At 37.5% G+C, this 25,585-nt stretch overlaps 3 protein-coding genes across 3 annotated transcripts; 1 reads left to right on the top strand and 2 right to left on the bottom strand.

The window, feature by feature from the left end:
- Positions 1-1,640: 1,640 nt before the first annotated feature.
- LOC125187914 (Transducin/WD40 repeat-like superfamily protein) lies at positions 1,641-11,405 on the bottom strand. Its single transcript, XM_048084572.2, has 14 exons — positions 11,052-11,405; positions 10,870-10,954; positions 10,059-10,098; positions 9,346-9,594; positions 8,556-8,655; positions 8,369-8,443; positions 6,585-6,683; positions 6,310-6,426; positions 6,106-6,221; positions 5,855-5,954; positions 5,389-5,747; positions 3,434-5,189; positions 2,734-2,871; positions 1,641-2,656 (listed from the first exon to the last, which is right to left on the bottom strand). Exons 1-14 carry the CDS (start codon positions 11,181-11,183, stop codon positions 1,961-1,963), a joined length of 4,062 nt encoding a protein of 1,353 aa, XP_047940529.2. The 5' UTR covers positions 11,184-11,405; the 3' UTR covers positions 1,641-1,960.
- Positions 11,406-12,639: 1,234 nt separating this feature from the next.
- Positions 12,640-14,288, top strand: LOC125190205 (uncharacterized). Its single transcript, XM_089058354.1, has one exon. The coding sequence runs from the start codon at positions 12,752-12,754 to the stop codon at positions 13,592-13,594; it is 843 nt and encodes a 280-aa protein (XP_088914480.1). The 5' UTR covers positions 12,640-12,751; the 3' UTR covers positions 13,595-14,288.
- EMB1138 (DEAD box RNA helicase (RH3)) lies at positions 13,623-17,939 on the bottom strand. Its single transcript, XM_048087428.2, has 10 exons — positions 17,433-17,939; positions 17,013-17,146; positions 16,527-16,938; positions 16,168-16,266; positions 15,806-16,030; positions 15,149-15,526; positions 14,735-14,878; positions 14,550-14,645; positions 14,049-14,404; positions 13,623-13,968 (listed from the first exon to the last, which is right to left on the bottom strand). The coding sequence occupies exons 1-10, from the start codon at positions 17,844-17,846 to the stop codon at positions 13,890-13,892; spliced, it is 2,337 nt and encodes a 778-aa protein (XP_047943385.1). The 5' UTR covers positions 17,847-17,939; the 3' UTR covers positions 13,623-13,889.
- Positions 17,940-25,585: the final 7,646 nt, after the last annotated feature.

The following is a 25,585-nucleotide window of genomic DNA, read 5'->3' as shown; positions in this document are numbered from 1 at the left end:
ATCAATGTAAGACCCTTTTACAGTAATCCTCTACAGAGTGAAAGTCGCTCTATTCCCAAAGTAAAATTAGAGCATTGACACATATGATAGAAACTAATAACGTAATCTATGATTTTTATGCATAACAATGCATTGTTCTTTACCAATATGATTTTACTGCATGTGAACAAAATTGGTGGATATAAAAAGGTGATATCATAAAGCTAAAAAGATGTCAGCAGGAAGAGCAGAAGGAGAGATTGAAACATAGGATGCGCACGTTGACAAATAAAGTACAAAGATGTGAGGATTTCTATTTTCTCCCATAGGGGGAGGATATAAAAAGTACATAATAACGCAAATCAACCAAGATTTCACACCAAAATTGATGAGATGATATGTCCTATCATTTTAGAAAGTATTGTGACCCGATCGTTCTCCGGTAACAATTGTAACAGATCTATTTGATGCCAAGAGTTGCAGCTCTTCTCGTAGGCTGTTAACATGAGAGAGTGAAAACTCAAATCAGTTCATCTGCCAATAGCTTTTATCGTAAACGTTAATGCAGTGGTGACTGATGATGTAGTACGATAATAACCATCCATTAACTCCCTAACTCATCCCTTAGTTGCTAACTACAACTAATTTAAGACCATAAGATTTTAGAAATCTTGTGGTCTACAATTTGCCATGTGTAATTTCGTTTTTTATTTTTTAATATTAAAAAGATAATAGCAAGTATCAAATTTAGGGTTTAGAAATATAATGTCAATACAGTGTATGAAATACATCAACACCAAGACATAATAATGTCAACACAATTTCATATTGACATTTTACAAGCATAATATTGACATATTATGTGAGGTGTATTGACATAAATCTGTTCGTAAAAAATACGAAAATTAAAAAAAAAATTAAATTTTTTTCAAATTTTGACGTCGGAACATATGCATGTAGTATATCGTTGGAATCCTTATAAAATTATCTTTAATTTGATATATGTTATATGAATTTAAAGTTTTGGGATTTCTTTTAAAAGTTAGTTGTAACTAACTTGACATTAATACCCCTATTGATATTTATTAGAATTAATCCTATAGCCTTATTGACGTTTTTGTTGATCGTATTGACATTTCGTGGTTGATGATCTAGGCCTTTAATTTGAATATCTAATGGCTATCATTGAATTGTAGTTAGCAATTAAGTATTGAGTTAGCAATATAACACTCCCCTAGATGAGATGTTTAATTATATACCGGGGCCATCAATTTGAAATTAAGATAGCAATTCAATTATACTAATTTAAACAAAACTAGATTGCCAGTCGATTACGTTTTGGCACGAACACTAAAAGGCATTTTCTTTTTAATATTTAACGATTAAATACTTTATTATGTAATATTCCTCAAGTAAATTTAACTTCAATGTGTATTAGCGTAGGCATTGATAACACAAAATTTGAATCCATTTTAGTAAATAATGAAGTAACATGTATCATCCATCCACAACCCATTTGAAGTGTATTACACTGTTTTTGGTCACGATTGTTCAAGAAAGCAGGCTAAATATGAAGGTCCCATCAAAGTTTATCCTAAAAATGAAAATAAGAAATTTCAATGAAAAAATTCTAAACAAAAATGAACATTTCAAATGCGACATAGAAATGAAAAAAGAACTAGCATTAATGGGGGAGCATGTTAGAAATGCAGTCAAATTCAAAAAACCTCGAAGTGGGATGAAAAGATAACCAAACATGATACAAACTATATCACAGCTGCACAATAAATCAACATAGTTGAGGAGAAGAAACATCTCTCTGGCTAAGCAACAGCCAGAAATCTATATGAAAATTCAGCTCATGCACGAGGTCCGCAAGTACTCGTCTGCAATGCTTCTTGCTCCAGATAGTTTGGCATGCCACTGACTCATACTCAAGTTGGACTGGATCATAGTCTGCTGATATCGAGTAGTGTGCTTGTCAACTGAAGTCAATCATTGAGAGTTCGGGGCGTACTCTTGTTCCTTGGTTACTTGCTTGTTCATGGCCCGCATCTGGGACAATAGGAGTAGTTTCAGATGCCGGTGGGACACTTCCCTCGATACCATTAGACTCTGTAACACTCTGAACTGATGCTTGCTGCTCCTGGTTTTCTACATTATTATGATCTGATGGAGGGGCATTGTCACTGGATTCAGCGACTGGTGGGGCAGAAGAATCTGGTGCCAATTGTGGTGGAGCGTTCGTCTCTAAATTCGTACTAGCAGATTCAGATGTAGGTGGAGCAGCAGGAGCTCCCACAGAGTTCTGTGAAGAACCCGATTCAGCTGAGGGCAGACCATTGGACTCTGAAGAAGTGGATATGGGTGCGGCTGCTGAAGCTTCTAATAGCAAAGGTTTGGTAGTTTGCTGCTGCGAACTTGGCAGGGCAAGGCTTGGCTTTTTCAGACCAGACTGACCAGGATTAGGACCATATAAAGTTGCCATTCCTGGTGGCAGAATTTCAATCGGTGGCTTCTTGGCTGCATCCTGCAGGGTTGTGATCTTTGATTCCTCGAGAGAAGCCAAAAATGCAGCTGCTGCATCCATTTTGGCAGATGGAGCGTGTTCTAGCTCTTTTTGCAGTGTTTTATTCCAGGCCTGAACCAAGCTTCTCAATGTCGGACGACCATGAGCCTACAAAAAACAGTTTGTTGTAGTTAGGTTTATAGATTTAGTTTGCAGTAACTTTTATAAGGCTACGCAAATCATACGTGAGCATGAAGAACAGCCTCAGCAAGCATTCCTGTCTCCTGCCAGGCCTTCTCCATGAGTATATTATCTCCCAAGAGGGCAGCTGAAAAAGCAGCTTCTCTTCCTGAACCAACTGAGATCAAATTGTTGACTAAATTCTGCAAAATTAGCAAACATAGAGATTTATTACAAGGGGAGATCAAAGTGAACATGTTATGTTCCCAATATGAAAGAAGTAGAATCATCATAAAAAGAAAGTTACAAAGATAATCATAAGCAGATCTGGCTCTAGCATATAAGGTGATATTATAACATAAATTGAAATGATTTTGGTTTTAACATTCATATGTTGAAGAATATCCATATGAGTTAGAATTATTTCAAGGACATAAACTCTAGATTCAGGTCAGAAACTAGCATTTTGAGAAGATGGGAGCCACTGACTTCATGTTATGACTAGACTCAACTAGAAAATCCTTGACAAATAGGATTGAAGGCATACTGCAATTGCATAATCTTAGAAGTTAAATTCCTTTGTTAACATAATGTGCTTATTTCAGAACCATTAATAAAGCTATAGATCTCAAAGTAGCATGTAAACAGCTATAAACGAAAAGTGTAGGTGTCAAAGTGGAAAAAGCTCCAAGGTTTGGGTGGGTAATTATAGTTATCCTTGACGAGTGATGAGCTTATAAGAACTATTGACAAATAGATACATACACTGAGACGTGTCAACTCTCCATGATTTGCAAGGCGGAGTGAGAGCCCTCTTATCTCATGGCCTTGCAAAGCCCCTTTCACAGAACCCGCAGCAGCTAATCTCTTAAGAGCTTCACGAGCTATGTCCGCTTGTCCAGTGGCATCTGCAGCATCAATAAGTTCCTGGAACTCCTTGGCAAACTTAACTACACCTTGAACAGCATCAACAACATTTTCCTTCTTTGAGGACATATTTATTATGTCATTCAAGTTCAACCCCAACGCTTCTTGCCCAATATCTCGGCTGTTGCTCATTGTCAGAAGGCATTGTAGGGCTCTCTTCAAATCATTACTCTGCATTGCTAGATCAAATTCCAGCCTCTTGGATATCCCAGGCAAGTGAAGTGCTTCAGTGGCATAACCCATTCCAAGCATAAATTGAGCTAAATCGTCATGATCTTCTCTACCAAGCCTACTCGCCCATTTCACAGCACTAACAGCATCACCATATGCTGCAAGACATCTACAACGGATACCAGGATGGTTGAGTGATATTGCATGAGCAGACATGTACCTGTCAATTAACCAGAGAACACCATCTCTTACTCCTACAACGAGAAGAGGTCCAACTGGCCGTTTTTGTTCGGCTGGGAATCTAGTACCAGCAACTGCAACACCGCCACCACCCACAGCAATTTCATTAACTTTCCTTTCTTCCATCTCTTTAGGTATTGAGGAATCAATTCCTTCAACTTTGGATTGTTTAGGTAATGTTAAGAAAGGAGGTATTGATGGAGCATGCTGAAACGAAGCTAGACGCACAACCTGTAACATAGGGGGTCTTAAAGCTATCCTTTCCTGTGGGGCAGCCTGTTGACTATCAACTGATATTAATGCCAATTCCCCATGCTCAGAAACTGCTCTTGACTGCAGCTCTTTAAGCCGTATCTCCTCTTTTTTTCGTTTAGTTTCTATATCAATAGGTGCAATACCGGCATCCACAAAAACACACTCAATGGTGGTTGGTGTAGCAACAAACAGTTGCCTTCGGTGCCATACACCTCCAGTAGAATAAGGAATTGCTACATCTCCTAAGTAGCGAAACTGAGGACGCAAGGAAGATATGACAATATATTGTTGATAGGCATAAGCACAATATTCAACAGTTTGGTCCCATGCAGTCCATTCTGGTTGAGGAAGAAGACCTCCAACTGGTTCAAAGGTTTCCCAACTGTAAAGTTGAAAATTTGGAGGTGCAGCTTCAGCAGTAGTTTTTTGTGAAGAATATCCATCATCCACGGTGCTGAAAGAAGAGGTGGAACTAGATCCAAATCCTGACAAGGGCATAGACTGAATAGTAGAAATAGCTGTGGCAGCAACCGGGCTTATTCGTCGAGATGTCCTATAAGCAACACCAAGCAGTGCTCCCCCATGCAACCCAGTGACTGGTTCACTCCGATTGCCAACCGATCTCATCAAAATGTTTGATGTTCCATCATCAAGCAATATACGAACTTGGACACTGGCTGATGAAGCTGCAGAAGCAGCAGCTGCAGCAGCTTGTGCAGCAGCAGCTGCAGCTTCCTTGGCTTTCCGTGATGAGCTGCCTTTAGGGATTACAGGCATTCTGGGAGGTAAAGCAGACTCCAGCAGGGCAAATCTATCTCTGCAAGTATCCCAAGCCAAGAGCCTTGCACTACCTGAATCAACAATGGACCAGTCACTGATCTTGTAAATTGAGAAATAGGGTATATCTGGCCACACAATGGCAAGAAACCTGCAAAATAACAAAGCAAATCAAACATATCAGCATCATAGTCTCAAGACTCAAGTAAGCACATAAAAAATAAGAGCAATAAATATAGTCAATAAATTCAGAATTAAGTATGTGTAACAGTTTTGATTGGAAGAGTTATGGAACAAACTTTCATTCCAATAACTCTATAGTAAGATATGAAAATGAAGAGACTACTTACTTCCCAGAACTGCTCACAGAAAGCACTGAGTATGAATCATGTGGAACAGGAGTGCTAACATGCTTTTTAACTTGCTTCACATGGAGCTGTTCTGGTGTGTCTCCTCTGATTCTTCCAACATCATTCAAGGATCCATTGCTTCCCAGAGCTGGATTTGCAGTGTTTGACAATTGAAATTGTAGCAGTTTCAATTCCCGTTCAACTACATAGACAGCAGCATGTTCTCGCTCTCCTGGTGGTGTTGGCAATGGAGCTACGGGTGGGAGTGATTTAGCATCAAATTCACATACAAGGACACCCATGTTTGTCCCAGTTGCAACAAGATGGGGTTGTAAAGGATGTGCAACCATGGAATAAACCTATTTCAGTAATATGCATTGTAAGCTCAGTACGAGTCCTTGTCTTAGTTGTCAACTAACTGATGATAAAAACTAAATGGTAAATTGTTAAAGTTGCACACTTATACCCTTAGTTTCTTGTGAGATGCGAGCAGCTGGGGTGGAACTAACGATGATAACTCACACAGTGGCCTTGTCAAAGCTGAATAAGTGGGATGCTCAATGGCCCTGTTAAGATATGACAGGTAATCATCAGGTTCCCCTTGAGATAACAACAAGTAGCATGAAACATCGAAAACTGTCATCGGTTTGTAATAATTCCATGACTTAGTTTAAAGATAAATCACATGAGATAAATGAAACATGTACTGCAACATACCATATATGGGAATCTTTAACACATGTCAAAATGTCAAGATTTGGAGCTCGAGGATGAGACCAAGATGCCACGCTATGGCAAGCCAATTTCGAAACGGGCTTTATTCGACGCAGTTCCTAGTTTGAGTGCAAGGGGAATAAAAAATGGGAGAAAATTTGGACATATATTATTTACTAAAAGATGCAGGAAAAAATCGATGAGAACCTTAAATGATATAGTGTCCCAGATAGCTAGAGTCTTGTCTGCGCCAATAGTAATGAGTTGGGGTGCCGCACCAAGCACATGAGAAAGCTCAATTCCAACAACCCCACCATCATGTGCCTGAGGATGTCACACCAAAAAACAAAGGGTTTTTAATGCAATTGTCAGGATCGGCATACGGTTATTATTAATTAACTCAAGTTACTAAAGCGTCATAAAACAGAGCTCATATAATAAAGGAAAACAAGGAAATACTGAGTAAAGATAAAGGCAATTACCTTTAAGCTTAACTTAGGAACAAGCTCACGTGAATCTTGACCATAATCCGCATTCCAAAGCACAAGCAGGCCATCACTGCCACCAGAAACCAAAAGGGCCTGATAATGCAAATCAAACAGAGGAATAAGTAAGAAGTCGCATATATAACATAAATGAAGGAAATTCACGTGCCAAACTCTATAATAAAAAGGAAGCAGTGTAAATGTATAAATTCAACGACATCTGGTTTCATGAATGGATCGCTAGTATTTCTTTTCTTGTCAGTAAATAATTGTGATTTGTGAGGCAAACTAGTTTTAACATTGCCACTGGGAAAAACAATAACTAAGATCCTTCTTTATGTTTTATGCGTGAAACTGGACAACAGTGATAATCAAAGTTCGTATGAATTCGACAAGCTTGTGTGCAAAGAGCATGCTGTTTGGTCTTAAGTCAGTTGTATGTAGAGCAAAATCTACAGGATGGTGCGGTTCGGTAACTTTGATAGCATCTCCCAATGCCTGGATTAGCACCACAAACTCAACTTATAATCATAATCGTGGGACCCAGTAGATTTTAAATCATTCAAATGTATCTTCTGATAGCCAATGAATGAAGTAACTATGAATTTAAAATCTCAAACAAATGATAGTGAAGGAAATCCTAAGTTTTTTGCATGACCTCAACTGTCACCTAGTTAAGTAGGAGTACAAGAATACTCATTCACTAGTGTCACAAATTTATTAAGAGATATAACACAGATTTATCTCTTTCAAAAACTTGAATAGAGAAACTAAAGAAACAATGTATACTTTGAGCTTGCATTGCATAGAACAAATCCACAATTTCCAGTAGGACAATAATATACACACCAATATCAAATACAACTAAAATGCTACATAAGCTGCCGAAAATAATACTATTTAACGGGACCTAGGAAATGGTTCGGTTATCACTACTCGAATGCACACATATTCAACTGCAACAGACCCACAATATTGAGTAGGATGAGACTGAAAAACCTTAGGTATGACATACAAACACAAAACTATGTTAGAGACAAGAACTACATTATGGATTTTACTTATTACTTTGAAACTAGCATATATGTACTTTAAATCACCATATTCAGCTCTCAAGAAAGAGGTAATAAATATTAAGCAGTTCCAAAGAAAGATGATAAATATTCTCTCTAAATTGATTTCCCAACATTTCTCGACATAAAATAAGTGGCTTTAGAATTACTTTTCTCACTCCAGACTCTGTAATCTTCTGTAAGAGGAAAAAACCCTGCTTTTCTACATGTCTTCGCACAAAAAGATGGATTTATGAAGTGTCAAGCAGCAAATCAAATAAGAAGGATTTTGAAAAGAAAGAAGAATCACTAGTTGTCACTTAGCTCTTCACTTCTCTTACATAAAAGTAGACTAAGGCCAAGACTTTTATGAAATTTTAGTCTTAATAACCGTAACATGGTATAGGCAGCTAAAGGGGGCACATTGAATTCTTTCCTAAAATGGTTTCAAACAGCATTTCCAAGCTCCACATGACAGATCCAGTCATGATCGGTTGCTCGATCATTAATGTGAGATTGGAACTTTCTTGTTCATAACATACCCAACTGGGCCAAGTTCCTCCCAGGTACAGAAAAAAGTTTCCCAAAACCAAATAAAGCAATTCAGCTTCACCATATTCAAGTGATACCGGTAAAGGATTAAACAAGAGTTTCCTGACCAAAATGTGAGGCCAAGTACATGTCCATACGTCAACTTAAAAACAAACCACTTTATAACTTAAGAATTACCTCGCCAGTAGAAGCCATGAAAGTCATTAAACAAGAAATTGATCCTTTATGACCTCCTGTATATCTTCTAGCAAGCTGCAGCAAAAATAAGCATCTCATGCAATGTCAGTCCTCAATCATCTTCTTTGCAGGTGTGGCTTCATCACATCAAATCATAGATAAAACCCCAAAAAAGAAATAGAGAAACCTTCCAAGTTAGCATAGAAAGAACTCTAATCACACCATCTGATCCACCAAACGCAACAAGGGGCCCATCACTGGCAGTCGATCGACACAAGAACTCCATGCTGCATAAAATAATTATACACGGTCAAGACAATTGTTCCTTCATTACCAGGCAACAAACTTCCAGATAACTTCTAGAAATAAATAGAAGGAATAATAAAAAAAATAATTAGAAAGAAAAACTCATTGCTATCAACATCCAAAAATGGCCAGGTCAAAAAGAGATAGCAGGAGTACATTTTAAAGAACAAAGGATAATTATAGTAAGAAAAACAGAAAACAGATCATTCCCATCACTATTTTAAGAATAAAGGATCATTATAGTAAATATTTTTAAGAAAAATAGAAAATGGATCATTAAAGTCTACACCTCATCTACAAGAAGTAGAACTGACTAGACTCAACATTGAACTTGGCAACCAAACACATTCCTTCATGCTTCCCCAACAAAACATCAAACATATTTTTTATAGATTATATATAAACACGTTATCATCATTAACATGTTTCAACCTCTCTTTGTAAATAAACTCCCCAAAATTAATTAAAATTAGGTACTCTCAAACTCAAATTACAGGAACTAAGTCCAAGCACTCCAGCACCAATGATGTCACATTAATGGGATCTTACCCTAACATATTTGAGTATACTCAAGCTCACAGTGAACTTTATGTATGCTCAGCATAGAGTTTCAAATATAACATACTAAAAAAACATTAAATTCTCAGAAAGGTAGGTATATTTAAACTTGCCATAGGAGAGATCTGTTATCCAAGTCCTGCTTTGGCACATCACGGCCACGCATTGTCACCAAATCAAGAAAAATAGCTTTGTTCTCACAGCATATAACAAGAAAATGGCGTCCTTTTGTTGAGGGAGCAAGGTTACTTAAAGTTGAGGTGACATTATTTACAGCCGTTGGAGCTTCAGCAGCAGCTGACCGATTCCGCCAAAGTTGCCAATAGCGCACATCGTCATCATAAAAGCTAACCTGTTTAACACTTAAAACCCCATGATATGATGTCAGGCTCAGGTAAACACACACTAATTGAAAATAAATTAAGGGCTCGTTTGGCACATAATATGGGATAAGGTTGTGATAGATTCGACTGAGATTATTTTTATTATATAACATATTAATATCGTATTTGATATGTGTTATAACATCTGTAATATGTAACCCATTGTTTAGTAGGATGTATTTAAAACTAAATATACCTAATATTTGAAATGATTAGGAATTAGGATTGGTAATAATTATACCACCCTGACAGGTGGTATATAGAATCCTACAAACTATTACAATATGTGCAGGCTTTGATTTATGAAGGTGGTGTGTTTCGTACCAAATAGGATATTAGGGTGTCATAGATATATTAAAGTACATAACCATTAAACCACCCATACCAAATGAGCCCTAGGAAACATGGAAAAAAGGCACTGAAGTGTTGTCATGGAAATATACCTTCCACCTCGTATGGCTTCCGTTGGTTTTCCTCTAGGTTCTACATGCATCAAAAGAATGAAAACGGCCATTCTGGGTTAGTATCAATAAACAAACGCATCTCAGAACAGAAAAGCCCAATGAGATTCTTTGCAAAACTGAATAGAGTACTTATGTAAAATATAGAAGAATAATGACTCTAGATAGAATAGATCATTGCATCTCGAGTTTTTCATACTTAATTAACGTATGTTTTCTATGCGATTATGACTTATTTTCTCTTGAAGAAAGCTAATAAAAATCCTGATGAAGGACAACTCATGATACTATGACTCTTTGCATCTTACAAAACGCATCATAAACAAAGACTTCATACACAACAAACTTAGAGTTACTTTTGTCTGTCCCAGAAAGATGCCAATGCAAAGACAATATGTATAAGGTGATCTATATGCCAAATGCAATATGAAATTGAGAAACTCAGAATCCACAGGTCAGACTGTTCGCTCCTAAGAAAAAACATTTAGCACAAAAAAACAAAAGTGAAATCTTTTGCCCACAGCTAGTCCAAAGCAAAAGTACACCTTTGTAGCAAACTACAGTTGGCAGTCCTTCAAATGAGGGGATCACAATCATGGTCCAAACGATTTACACCCTATTGAACCACATTTGACATCAAACACCACTAACATTCAAAATGAGCACTAAACAACAATGGAGAGAAAATAAATCCATCTCAATCACAATTATCAAATATTTATCGAACTTTGTAGAGTTCTAGAGTTCTGCTAAAGGTCTCAAGCTCAATTAAACTAAGATCACGCCAACGGACCTGTTTCACCCTCAGCGAGCTTCTCCAATTTAGCACCAACCAAACGCCTCTCATCCACACCTCCAGCTTTCAACTCGTAAATAACCTGAAAAAATGAAAAAAACACCATCAAACACCACAAATTCGGACCTCGAACTCAAAACAAGATAGATTAAAAAATACCCACACACGCAGCGACTAACCTGGCGGTGCTCCCAATTCCAAACGGAGACGTGATCTGACGCATCGGCGGTTACAAGCCACGGATGCGTAGGGTGCAATTGAATCTTCACAATCTTATCATTCGTCGGCCGGAATGCCCGTAACCGCAGCATCGCTTTCAATTTGGTCTCTCAGTTATACTGAGATACGGATCTGAAACCGCAACAAAGAAAGCTCCGAAGATTCTTTGCTGATCGCCGGAGGAGAAGTGATGCGCTTCAGATCGACTCAATTTTGCTCTGGATGTGCAAGTAAAAATGGTACAACCTTCATTTCCAGGTGAATTTGGTTTGACTATAGATTATTGCATAAGAATTCTTCTTCTTTCTTTAATCGACTTTTACTTTGAGCTATCCTTATATTTAACCTTATTCCTTTCACAATCACAAATTAAAAAATATTCAAAAGTTCAAATAAATATAACCAAACATATAAATTACTATTATTGTCATTTTTTTTACTTTACAAACACGTACTATATCAAAATGATTAAATTTATATTTTCTTTTCATACTAAAAAAAATTCAACATAGATTAAACTAATATATTGACATTTTAATTGAACTTCATAATTTTGTACTCTCTTCCGCTTTAGCAGTCTCATTGACTTTTCTGCCTTCTTTTTGTAAAAATGATAAAAAATAGTTAAAGAGGAAAAATGGTAAATTAAAAGAGAGAATAATATAGAGAAGAGTCTTACCTACATTATTGTCTCTTCCACTTTAACTATTTTTTATCATTTTTACAAAAAGATGGCAGAAAAGTCAATGGACTGCTAAAGCGGGACGGAGGGAGTATAAGTTTTGAATTAAACAGGTACATATATGATGACGAAATTCATATATTGTGTAGTTATAAAATAAAAGGTTGTCCAAAAAAAAATAGATTTGAGACAGTAAAATTACTCTATAAAAATAGTCATAAAAACACTCCCTATTAATGGGCCTAGTTTTAAGCATGGATCATTTTAATATATAGTACTTAGTAATTACTTTAAAATAATTTTTAAAATATAAATTAGTTTTTATACATAAATTATTTATCGTTAAGTAAAAACTAACTATTTTTAAACGGGCTTGTAGCAATGGCATGTGCAGCCGCGTGACCATAACACTGGGCTTTGCACCGGTAGGGGAGGAACATCGAGTGCTCGTGTCAATTGAAGTGTTGCAATGCAGCCGCGCTAGGGGCGACTACATCGAGGATGGCCTTGGCTGTCAGTTTTAACTCTCGGCAAAGTCATTTGAGAATGGAGTACAATTTAATAAGGACATTCGTAATGTGGCTGCAAATGTGATTGTTCCCGGAAGGATATAGGCAGGTAGAGATGCCAACATCTCTTTTCTCTTTGTAAATAAATTTAATATGAAAATTTATCTAAACTATAATCTGATCTAATTTTTAAAATTTGTTTTAGTTTGAATTGGATATTCAGTTTTTTTATGTAATGTTTTTTTTTCAAAAATGGCATAATCAAAGATGCTCCTATTTAGGTTGAGGACTAATCAAATGTGATTTAATTGAACTAAAATTTAGGTTACAAATTTTGTAGTCATACTGACATCCCATCACTATTATATGGTGTTCATAAAACTATTAAAGTGATGAGTACAAATCGAAGCACCATTCTCATGTAATTTTGTGTTTCATTGCGCCAGAAACCGCACGGCCGCTAAACTCCATGGCGCTGAGATCCTTCTTCCTCTCCAAATCCAAATCCCAACTTCCCATTCTCTTCAGCCGCCTCTCCTTCTCGCCGTTGCCGTCGCCGCCTTCCAAATACTCCTCCTCCTCCTTCCGCCAAACAACTCCATTCTGCACCCATTCCGAAACCCCCGACCCCAAAAAACAAAACCCTAAACTAACAAACTTCTCCCCCTCCGATTCCGACTCAGACTCCGACGCCGCACCGCCACGCCCCGACAAATCCAAAATCCCGCCGCCGTACAACCCGTTCAGCAAAGAGCCCGACGACCCGAAGAATCTGCAGGAGGTGTTCGCCAAGATACGCGAGGACGGCCTCATGAACAGCGCAGCCAAGATGTTCGACGGATTGTCTCAAGACGGCCTCACCCACGAGGCCCTCGAGCTCTTCTCCCGGATCAAGGACAGAGGCCAGATGCCCGACGTCATCGCCCACACGGCCGTCATCGAGGCCTACGCCGACGCCGGCCAGGCCAAGGACGCCCACAAGGTCTATCTGCGGATGCTGGCGAGTGGGGTGGCGCCTAATGCCTATACCTATAGGGTCCTCATCAGGGGCCTGGCCAAGGCCGGGGCGGTCAACGAGGCCAGCAAGTACGTCCAAGAGATGGTGAGGCGGGGGATGAGGCCGAGCGCCGGGGCGTGTGTGGCTGTTGTGGAGGGACTGCTGAGGGCGGATCTGGAGGATGAGGCGACGCAGTTGCTGGAGATGCTGAAGGCAAAGGGTGCGGCACCGGAAGAGGAGAAGATAAGGGATGCGGTTAAGAGTAGGAGAGGGAGCGTTCCTCGTTTGGTGATGAATGTTTTGTATGGAAAGTGAATGTTTTGATGATATCAATTGATGACAATTTTAATCAAACCAAGCTCATAAAATAGTAGAAACCGTTTGAATACAAACCCAGAATGATTAATTGAAGAAGATCCGTATATGCATTTTCTACCAAGAAGATACGTAACATAAATTTCTATAAAAACCTAAACCTCCATAGGATAATGTGATGATTCCAAGTGTGACTAAAATTGCTGCAATAGGAAGACGAGTATCCCATCCCAATTCTCCATAAGCCACTTTCCACTCTCCCACTCAAAATAGCTCTTCCACTGATACAGACTTCTTAGTATTCTCTCTTGCTAGGGCAATCCGATGCTCTGTGACCAGATTGTCCGCAGTTGAAGCACGAACCCCCGAAGCTTCTGCCAAACACATTACAATCTGTAAAAACCGAAAACTAAAACAGCCTTCTCAGCTTAGGTATTTGGAATACATAACATACCTGTCCCTGCCTCCGAAAGATGGTGATCGGCTTGAATCTCTGCCCCCATAAGATGATGATCGGCTGGAATCTCTGCCCCCGAAAGATGGTCTGCTGCTTGATCGCCTGCTCTCGCTAATTAGCCAATCACTGCCACCAGAACTTCTTGAGGGTTTGGAGTTGGACCACCTGCTTGGACTTCTACCACCGCGGCCACCACTTCTGAATCCATCCTCAAAATCATCATCACCATTCAACCAATCCCCAGAAGGTCTACCACCTCTGCCTCTTCCACCACCTCTTTGAGGGCGCCTTTCGTTGTTTGAAAACCTCCCGTAGAAATCACTTGGAGGCCCATCGTCTTGCAATGAAGGCAGCTGCAAGTGCAAGAAATATTAATGTAAAGTTAGCAGACATTAGTAACTGATATTACAGCCTTGATGTCCATTCGTGACTTGCCAAATAAATCTGACTAAGACAGCTAAAACTCTCACAATAAATAAAACCCAGTAAAGAGCACACCTTAGAGATTTTGGTAATAGTGTTTCCAGGTGGTAGTTCCCTAGTTAATAACTCTCTTGCGATTTCTTCTGGTAGGTCAAAAACTGCTCCCACAACCTGATAGGACATCAGAATGCTTAATTAACACATAAAAACGCCATTAAAATTGTAGAAGGATGATTATGACAAGTATCTTGGATACTCACCTTTTCATCAGCAATGAGGTGAACTTTTCCAATTTCATCAGCAGCAGCAGTATACACATCAGACAGAAACCCAGTAACAGATCTAGCATTTAGGAACCCCCGAGAATGACTGCTTTCACGGATAAGCTGTAATGTAACCAAACCCTGGAGGCAAATAAACGGATCAAATACAATACTAGTGCAAGCACAAGAGAATATGACCAGCAGCAAACAACTCAAAATAATCTGTTAACCATTGTCATTGGTGCATGCTATCTTGTCAGAAAAAGTATGAAGAGATGGCCAGTAGAGGAAAAAATTAAAAATGAGGAAGCAGAAATGCAGCAGCAAGTTGCATTCAAATGACGGGCATGCAAGCTACTTTTTTAGGAGATGAGGCGCTTAAACTGCGGAAACTTCCAATTATATCATTACCTGCTCGTGTGTAATAAGAGACCGAGATGATGGAGGCTGGGAAAAGCCACTCAAAGTTGCTATAGCAGCAGCAAGTGCCTCAACCCCTTGTTCTTCCATCAGCTTTTGGGCAGTTGGTGTGAAGTACTGGATAGATTCAGGATGAACTCCACCTAGGGTAGAAACGACTTGGGCAGCAGATGCTTCCAAGACCTGTTCAACTGAGGGTGGAGTGATAAACTCAAACCTGCACCCAACATCCCTCTCAAGGGATTTGACTGTCCTGCGCTGACTACCAGTGAACATCAAAACGGCAGTGCCCTCTTTTCCTGCACGACCTGTCCGTCCAGATCGGTGCACGAATGTTTCAGGGTCATTGGGAAGCTCATAGTGGATAATCTGGAAAAGGAGAGAGAAAAAGAGAACAAAGCAATTAATGAAATTACACACGAATACCAATCATAATGTAACCAAAATTTCACTCTCAACTGATGCAACTATTGATGAGTTTCCAAAACTAAGAACCATTAAATGCAAACATAACATTGCAGAGCATCTAAAACCAATACTGATTCTCACTGTCTGAGATTGTTCCTTTTCTAGCATGATTGAATGATTCATGACACCCTAATGGAAAAGCAGATATACAAGTAAATCAACAATATCCAACAAACTCACAAGGTCAACATTAGGAATATCAAGCCCTCTAGCAGCAACATCAGTCGCAACAAGCACTGTGAACTTTCCTTGTCTGAAACCATTTAGGGTTCTTTCTCTCTGGTGCTGAGAAATGTCCCCGTGTAGTGCTTCCGAAGGAATACTATTTGTTAAAGCCAAAGAGACTTCATCTGCATCTCGTTTTGTTTGTGTAAAAACAATTGTTTTTCCACCCCTAGCATAAACCTGAAAACAAAACACGATTTAAAGATCAACCCACACAATATCCCTATGCAAGTATCCACTAACAGAATTCAAAATCTGGAAATTGAAGAACACAAGGTGAGAAGCAACAGATTTAGAAACAATGATGTAATTCATACTGTCACAAGATCGCTCAGAATTGTCCGCTTAGATGTCGCGGTAGTTGATATGGCATATAACTTAATCCCACTAGCTAACTTCTCCTCTTGATCACCAACCTGTCACACAAAACCAAGTGACATGGAGTCAGATGACAAAATGAAGTATCTGTTATGCACTTAGAAACATTATTTGCAATTAACATTACTAGGTAAGTATTCTGAAAAGAAAATAATTAAGACCATATGAGATTACAAGCAACAAATTAGACTCACATTATCACAAATATCTACTTTGTAGACACAATGAAAGTATCACTCCACCATTTAATTTAGAACAGAAGGCATAAAATCTGATATGATGAATGATGGAACTTTACCAGATCTATGGTCAGTGGGTTGTCCATAAACCTTCGAGCCAATTTCTTAACCCAGCTTGGCATGGTGGCTGAAAAAAGCATGCTCTGCCTCTTTGCTGGTAGTTTCTCCATAATGGTCTCGACATCTTCTTCAAATCCCACAGCAAGCATTTGATCTGCCTCATCAAGGACCAAGTACTCAACTTCTCCCAGCTTCAGGCTGTTATTTTTTATAAGGTCGATGATTCTACCAGGGGTTCCAACTACAACATCAATTCCACGGGAAAGGGCAGACTCTTGTGCATTATATGATACCCCTCCATAGATGCAAACTGTATTCAAATATGGAGCAGACTCCTTGAACTCCTTTTCCACTTGTTTAGCCAATTCCCTTGTAGGTGCAAGGACCAAGACCTTTGGAAGCCGCCCCCGCCTACAAAGATATAGAGAAACATTAGTTAACCAATAGGACAGAAGCCAATGTGACACCTTAGCAAACAAATATACCTTATGTCTTTTCCTTGTTGCAAGTCATCCAAACCTTTAATTATTGGAATACCAAACGCCAATGTCTTTCCTGTACCGGTCTTTGCACGAGCAATTATATCCCGGCCTTCAAATGCTGGCGTTAAAACAGCTCTCTGCAGAATAAGCCAACAAAGAAGAGTACAAATTCGTTACAAAATCTCAAGATAAAGTCTGGCTCTTTAAAAGATGAATTCAGTTTAGGTCAAGTACAAAGGATACATCTTTTGACTCCAAAAAATTAATATTATGATTTCCCTCACCTTATCTTATCCTTATCTAGTTCCTAAAATTCTTCTTCGTCTACATTTCTTACTAATAAGTTCATATTTAGCACAAAATTACAGAAACAAATGAAAATACGAACTAAAAAACACCAAAATTGAGCAAGCAGACATATACCTGAATGGGGAAAAGGTTAGCAATCCCACGCTTCAATAGAGTGTCGACGAAACGCTGTGGCAATCCCAATTTGGAAATGTCGAGTTCATTCTCATCGACAGCTTCAATTCCCTCAGCTTCGCCCTCCGAATACTCGTACTCGGTGTCGCTAACGTCGAGGGAGCCCTTCCCGAACCCTCCGAGGCCGAACGCCTCCTCGCTCAAGAGAGAGGAATTGGATGTTGCGACGGCCGAAGGGACGAACGAGAGTGAAGGGCGGACGATGGAGTTAGGGCGGGAGGAAAAGAGCCTGAATGGGTTGTGGGCGGCGGAGAAGTGAAGGGATACCGGCGGAGATGGAGTGGGTTTCCCGCAATTCTCAACCGAGGGGTTGGTTCTGGAGATGGAGGAGAGGCGAAGGGAAGAGGAAGCCATGGCGAGAAAGGAGATAAGGGAGGGAGAGGATAAGGGTGGAGGGGTTTACAACGTATGGTAGTCCCGACTTCCACCTCGATGAGAGGGTTTAACCAATGGAGGAGTGTCTATTTATAGTACTCTTTGGAGGTGAGAGAGGGAGAGTGGATTTTCATTTTCCCATTATTTTCATTTTCTTTTGAGGTGAGACGGTGCAAGATATTTTTTTTCTTTTTTTTAACATTTACTTTCTCCTATAAATAAGCTTTTGATAAAATATAACTACATTTTATTCCATAACCAAAGCATAATCTACACCACACCATCTTTTAATCCCATTGCTGAAATAAAATACTAATAATTTCCTTAATTTTCATACTCATATGGCCATATGGGTATGTTTGTCTTTTTACTGAATGTTGTTATAAATGACCATTTCAATAATTTGAATTTATTTATTATTGGTTTGTAATTTGAATTTATTTTTTATTGGTTTTAAAATATAGGAAAGAAAATAATGAACTTTAAATAACTATTGTTGTATTTGTCATAAATATAGAGAACTGTTCAGTTGCACGTCTTGTGTGAGCGTCTGTGAGCGATTCTGATCCACGTAGGACAGAGAGTGAGACACGTTCTTATTTTTATTGCTTTTTTTATTCGAATCTTTTATCTCTCTCCTTTTAATTTCAAAATTTTGAATATCTCTCTTCCTCTTTGGACATTTTCTGCATCGCTATTTGTGAGTATGTCGGAAATTCGCCGTAGAACCTGGTCACGGCTGGACCGGACATCAGTTCGGTTGTGGTCGGACGTGCCCAGGGGTTGGCGACCTTTGCGGATCTGCAGACTTGGGCGACCCCCGAGACATAAACTTTTTTCTTTGCGGTGGTGGAGTTCAACGGCAGCACAAATAGTACAGTGGGCTATAATCCCATGGGAGATCCAGTGAGGGATCTGGTGGTGGCAGCACTGGGTTTTTTGGTGAATGCTTTTTCACCATCGGTCGAATTCCTCAATTTAATGAAAATGAAGGAGGGGTGTGCAGTGCGGTGGATTTTATGTTTGTGTAATTTTTCAAGAATATAATCTTGGAAGATGAAACTTAAGAGAGATGTAGAGAATCATAAATAATTTCTCTTCTGATTAACTTAGACAACAAAATATCATCTAAAATATGTTGAAGAACATATGCACTGGTCAAATTATTTATGACTCTTGAATATTGAGATACTGCTGTTTTATTTGAACTTTTGAATAATTGATTTGGATTTTTTTTTGCACAAGTAATACAAAGAGAAAATCCAGAAAGAGATGATACTTCAAAGTTTTTTATGGAGAAAATATGTAAAGGGCTGCAGAATATATATTTTTTAATAAAATAGGTTGAATAGATTTGTACAAGGTAGAATGAGAAATAAAATCTGAAAATAAAGCTAAGCCTAAAAAAATGAATAAATTAAGATATATAATGCGTAGGCTTGAGATTATAATCCAAAACAGATACTAAAAGTTCAGACCTTGTCCTATGTGGATCTGAGCCGCTAACAAACGCTCACACAAGTTGTGCAGCAGAACAATTTTCCATAAATATAATACTTTGTTTGCTTGATATTTTTCGTAATATACTATGATATATTGTTTTTAATGTTTAAGTTAGACTAGAAATACCTATTTGTCCTAATAACTTCGTACCTTCATTCGGACTATAAGGTTACTAACTTCTTCTTAGGAGAAATAATCTTTGTTATGCATTTCCTCACTGTAATTTTATGAATCTAATTCATCTAGGCCAGAAACAATGAAGATTGTCCTAAGCCAATGAAGCTATCAAGGTTTCTTACAAGTCTCCCACTAATGACGTGATTCCGCTTTGTGGCAAAACAGTTGATGGTTCAAGATTACCTGGTGGTATGTTCTTAGATTTTTATTTTTTTTTTCGTTCTTGGATTGTTGTCAATGTGACACTCTAAGTTATTTGTGAGCTTTCACACGCGTGGGTACATGGTTTTTTACAGTCTTTCTCCACGAACTTAGTATTTGTTAAAACAAATACTTTCTCAACGTGAATGTTATAGAACGCACGACCTTTTGTTTTATTGGGATACCCTACAAATAGACATACATCAGTCATAGGTTCCAATTTATTTGAATCCCTCTCCAGTACATGAGTTGGATAACCTTATACCTTGAGATGTCGTAGACTAATTTTGCGACCAATTCACGACTCAAATGGTGTCTTTGGTATAAACTTTAAGGGTAAGTCATACAAGGTATAGACCGTTATTTCAAGCACATGGCCACAAAAGTATTTGATTTCTTCTCTCATCTGCACTGTTGTGTTGGAGTGTACTAGGTGCAGTAAGTTGTGATTGAATTCCCAATACGTAAAAAAAACATGTCACTATAGACAAATACAGTAAGATTTCTACAGCTATGAGAGCATGTTGCGAATGCGGACCATGAAGTGTCTTACATTTGAAGCTCCAAAATGTCCATAAGATAAAGTAGTAACCAAGATTATCACATTCAGCTAAATCCAAATGTGTAGAGAGAACTCCATAGCAAATGAGAATCCTTGAAAAAGAGCAAAAAGCTTCGTTTTAAAACTATATGTTGGCGTAAAGAGAATACAAAAGCCCCTGAGAAGGCCACTATCAGAACCATGAATAATGCCTCCACCTCCAGCCTCTAGAGTTGAAATAGAAAAAAGATGTTAGTATTTAACTTCATCCACAAAGCATCCAAAAGATTCTAGAGAACCATTAAGGAACGCATAACATATTGTTTGGAAAGTGCAAGAAGCAATGAATCATCGGATGGGGAGCAACCTCTCCAATGAAGGGGTACAAGCTTCTCGACCACCAATAAATACGAAGTTGCATGCCAAATAATGTAATAATATTGGAGAGGAAGGTCGGGATGCTTGCTACTATTCGTATCTGCCCATATGAACCAAACAATCAAACAAGGCATCAAGAAACTTATATATGAGGCGCAAGCCCTTGTGGATGAATTCCACTAGTGACCTAATCTAAGTGCAAAATCAGTGCTCGTCTGAATAAGGTGCAAATCAGAAAATCGGGGATGACTCACAACAAAGACACTTGGAAGCGAGAAAAATACTACAAGATTGAAGCTTACGGTCCGTCTATTGAATAACAACCTCCATAAGAACACTAAACACATATATAAGGTCACTCCACCATTTAAAATCATCCCCAAGTTGAGGTCATTGAGAAATCGCTATGGCATGTCAGACTCACCTCATCACATCCTCAGCGCACACTTCAATGGGTGTAGCTCTAATATCATCAAGAAAATCGGTTGAGACACCAAACCTAAAATTTATTGTATACAACATATCTTCATCCAAACATGCTCGTGCTAAAAAGAAAACACATTTTTTTGGTGGAATATCACTTCTTGGATGACACAAGTCGCAAATGGGGCGAGCCCCAAACTAGACGTCATTCCAAGAATTAATATTTTCCTCACTAAGAGACCAATGAATAAAATCACGCATATGGCTCCACATACGACACAAGTATTATCTTGTCAATTATCTCTGTCGGAATGAGAGCATGTGATCATGCATGCACCCATGGGATATATAGGCACTCCCAGATATGTGAAGGAATCGTATCCCTATGAAAGCCTCCAACCTCTTCCACCATACCTGCTTAGTCCATATACTCAGTTGCCAAAATAAAATTGGTTCTTTTCATTTTTAACAATCTTACCCAAAGCTGCTAAATAGTGCTTTGAATATTGCATCAATCTCTCAAATGAATATCGACGCGCCCTCATAAAATAGTGATGTCATCAACATACGAGAGTGATATACAACATGGGCTTTATTGCAGCATCTATATATCACATCCCTATCTCATTCAATACACCTATTCGAACATATTACAGTAGATATATAGCCAAGAATCACCCTCTCAACTGCCCGTAAGCAATGACGGATCTAGAAAATATTTAGTATGGGGTCGGACAAATGAGCAATAAACCCTAAAAAAAATAAAAAATTGTGTTGAGCGACGACCCTTCCAATTGGCACGTAAGATCAACTTTCTTCCCTACTTGACGTTGTCGATGTAAAATCGTCAAAGAAACAAGATTATTTTAATAATTTTTCATACAAGAATAAATACTTTAAGTTCTTTAGTGCATAAATTAGATAATTTGTGATAACTTTTTGTAAAATTGGTGAATGTATAGTTTGACCAATATAATTTTGAAATTATATCGTCTCCACTCATAAAAATAGTATATACTTCATTAGGTAATGTGTAACATCCTTAACTCGGAATACGATATCTTGATCATAAATATCATATTGTCATTTGTACTATAATGATATTGATGGTATTGTTATTTGTAAAGAGTTTTAAAAATTATATTATGCATAATAAAAATTATTATTAAATATTAAATGGTTAATATAAAGGTGTGTGAATATGTATTTACGTGTGCATGTGCACATAAAATTAATATTTATGTATGTACTTATTACTTTTGTAAATAGGGGTATATGATATATGCATGTATTTGGAGAGTTATACGCATTTATCAAATAAATATATGTATATAAATGAATGGTCATGATCAAATGCTAACTAATTACTAATCCCAAAATAATACTTAATCATATCCCTCCATCCTTCTAATCTAACGGCTAGATTAGCTTAGATTTTATCTTTTTTTTCTCCTTTAATTAGTTAAATTAATCTAAAAAGGGTATTTTAGTCTATCAAAGTTACCGTATATGACTATGCTCCCAATCCCACTCATATTTTCTTTCCTAAAATCTCTCTTCTCCTATATTCTCTATGCCAAATTCAATCGTATCTTCAAAATTTACTCTTTAAATCATGAATATTTTGTTTCCAAAGTCATATTCTCCGAATCACGCAGCATTAATATTGAGGAATTGATTCACGCTGTTCGATTTTCGCCGATCTCATCAGCTTATAGCGTTTTTTATCTTCTCCGAGCTATTTTATTGTTGTCTTTATTCAATAATGGCAGGTATGTATCAATAATTGTGTTGTTTATGTTTTAATTTTTAATCGATCGATATGCCTCTTCTCAATTTTTGTACTTCAAGTTTCTAATTCGTTCGATGTTTTGTATATTTGTCAGTAAATTTTTTAATTTTCTCATGATCAATTGATTGTAATGTTCATGTTTCTGATGTATGTTTATGTTTTCAGCATTTTACTGGTCACAACACCGACACATCAATTGCATCCTGCTCTGGAGGTTAATACACCTAATGTTGCCTAAGCACGACCATCAGATTTTGCATTACAGAATTTTATTTTTACAACACACTCTCATATCAATGTTCATGTGCTGACAACAAAACCAAGCTATCTCATAAATTCTGATTGAACCCTGAAACTCGCAGTTCCTTAGGATTATTGTCCCCACTCTGCAGGTGGCAATAATATTGGGAACCACTTTCTAGTTCATTCTATTTATTATGTGAGAAGTCCGCCCTTATGAACTTGTTGTTTTTCGTAGGATTATTGTCCCTACTCTGTAGGTGGCGATAATATTAGAAAATCAACTTCACAAAATTTGGCAGTCCAACCGATGGAGACCGTATACAACGCACTTGTTGTAATCATCACTTAGATATTTTGTATGGTGTTTGCATAATTATCACATAAGCAGATAAAGTAGATAATCCACTTAAAATAGATAAACACCAAATAAATAGATAAATCCATTTAATCTATGGCATTTAAACACATAGGATAATTATCGAAAATTATTTAATCTAGTCATGGGAGAATCAATTAAATAATTCAATTTTATCTTGGATAATCTTTATCCAAATTCATTTAGGATTTATCAAGATAGAGTCAACTATCTAAATCCACTTAGGATTATTCTAGATTTTATTTCCATAAAATCAAATCCTACAATTCAAGATAACGTTGATCTAGGATTATCATTATTTAAATCGTACTAGGATATTACTAGATAGAAACACTTCCATCATAATCCATAAGGTAAAAATAAAATCCAATCAATAAAGATTTGTACAAATCTTAATTCTATTTAGAATAGACATCTAGAATATATCAAACATTACTTAGGATTTCTTAGATTTAAATCTAATTAATTAAGGATTTCTTATATATCATCTTTATCCTAATCTATCTAGGATATAAATCCAAAAGATAAGGATAACTTGGATTAATACTTATTTTAATCCATCTAAGATTTGTCTTAATAGAATTAAATCTATTCAAATCCCTGGGATAAAATAAATTAATGTAAATATTTATCCTAATTCATCTAGGATTTATCTTGGAATAAATCCATATAAATCCATAGAATAAGATAATATTATATTATAATTATTCAAATCTATCCAAAATTTATCTAGGAACAAATCCATATAAATCTACAAGATAAGAATAAAATATTATATTATCACTATCCAAATCCATCTAGAATTTATCTATGAATAAGTTCATATAAACTCATAAGATAGGAATAAAATAATATAATCATTATCTAAATCCAACTAGGATTTGTCTAGGGATAAATCCACATTAATCCATAGGATATAGATAAATATTAGATTGTCATTATCCTAATTTAACTAGGATTTTCGTCTAGGAATTAAATCCCTACAAATCCATAAAATAAGGATAAAATCTATAAATAATCCATGATTTAATACAAAATCAAATTTTATATAATATATAAAATCCACTAGATATATATTCAAATCTTAATTCTAATAATCTTGAATTATTTCCAAAATTGAATCCAAGATTTGGAAATCCTAATCAAAATTTGGAAAGTGGGGTCATGGAATGAGGCATAGGAAAACCCCTAATCTAGCTCTTCGTCGGACTCCGACTGCTCCGCTGCAGCGCTGCCGTCGCCTCACGAGTCCGGGAATCTGCCGACGGGCTCCCACTCGAGCTAACGGCACTGCTGCGTTGCTGCTTCTTCTCCGACGCTCGGACTGCCCAACGTCACAGCTTGGCCTGTCTGGCAGAATGCCCAAGCCGCGCTGATCGCACAGGTTGCCCAGCCGCCGGCGCTGCACTGCTGCGCGTGGACGTTTCTGCGGCTGCTCGGAACTCCTCACGAAGCCGAGAGGATATCCCACCGAATCAATTTAAATATGTAATCATGTGTGTCCAAACAAAGAAAACATGCATCGTCCAAATACGAATACGCATGACCAAATAGAACACGAACTAAAATTGATTCAACATGCAATTATTAAAATATTTACTTATATCAAGTAAATCAATCATTATCTACATGTATCGGGAATTAGTGTCCGACCAATAATTTAGACAGAAGTCAAAATAGCGCAACCCACATGTTCTTCGTGCATGGTCATGTTAAAATATACGAAAAATAACAACCACGCAACAAAGAAAATCAAGCATTCAAGCAATTCACATAACATGAAATTAATCCACATAATCAGAGCCAAAAATTGGCTCTTATACCAATTGCTGGGGTTTTGGAGCCCCTTGCACAGCGGAAGACTTGTATAAAACAAATAAATCAAACGTAGGATCTATCTAACCGATTATGCGATTAATCAATTCACATGTTAAACAGATAATTGCATGCTAGAACGCAAATAATTCATGCTCATAGAAAGATATAAATCCTAAACATGATTTCTACGGTTTAGAGTTACCGATTTGATTCTCCAAAGAATCGTCGATTGCTCGCACCTTCTCCACGATGATCTTCAATACTAG

Source organism: Salvia hispanica, chromosome 5 (genome assembly GCF_029641045.1).
Source record: "Salvia hispanica isolate PSC_SH4W2 chromosome 5, Shi_PSC_v1, whole genome shotgun sequence".
In the NCBI taxonomy this organism is placed as follows: Eukaryota; Viridiplantae; Streptophyta; class Magnoliopsida; order Lamiales; family Lamiaceae; genus Salvia; species Salvia hispanica.
Note: the sequence above shows the minus strand (reverse complement) of the source record. Positions and strands in the feature narration are given on the sequence as shown.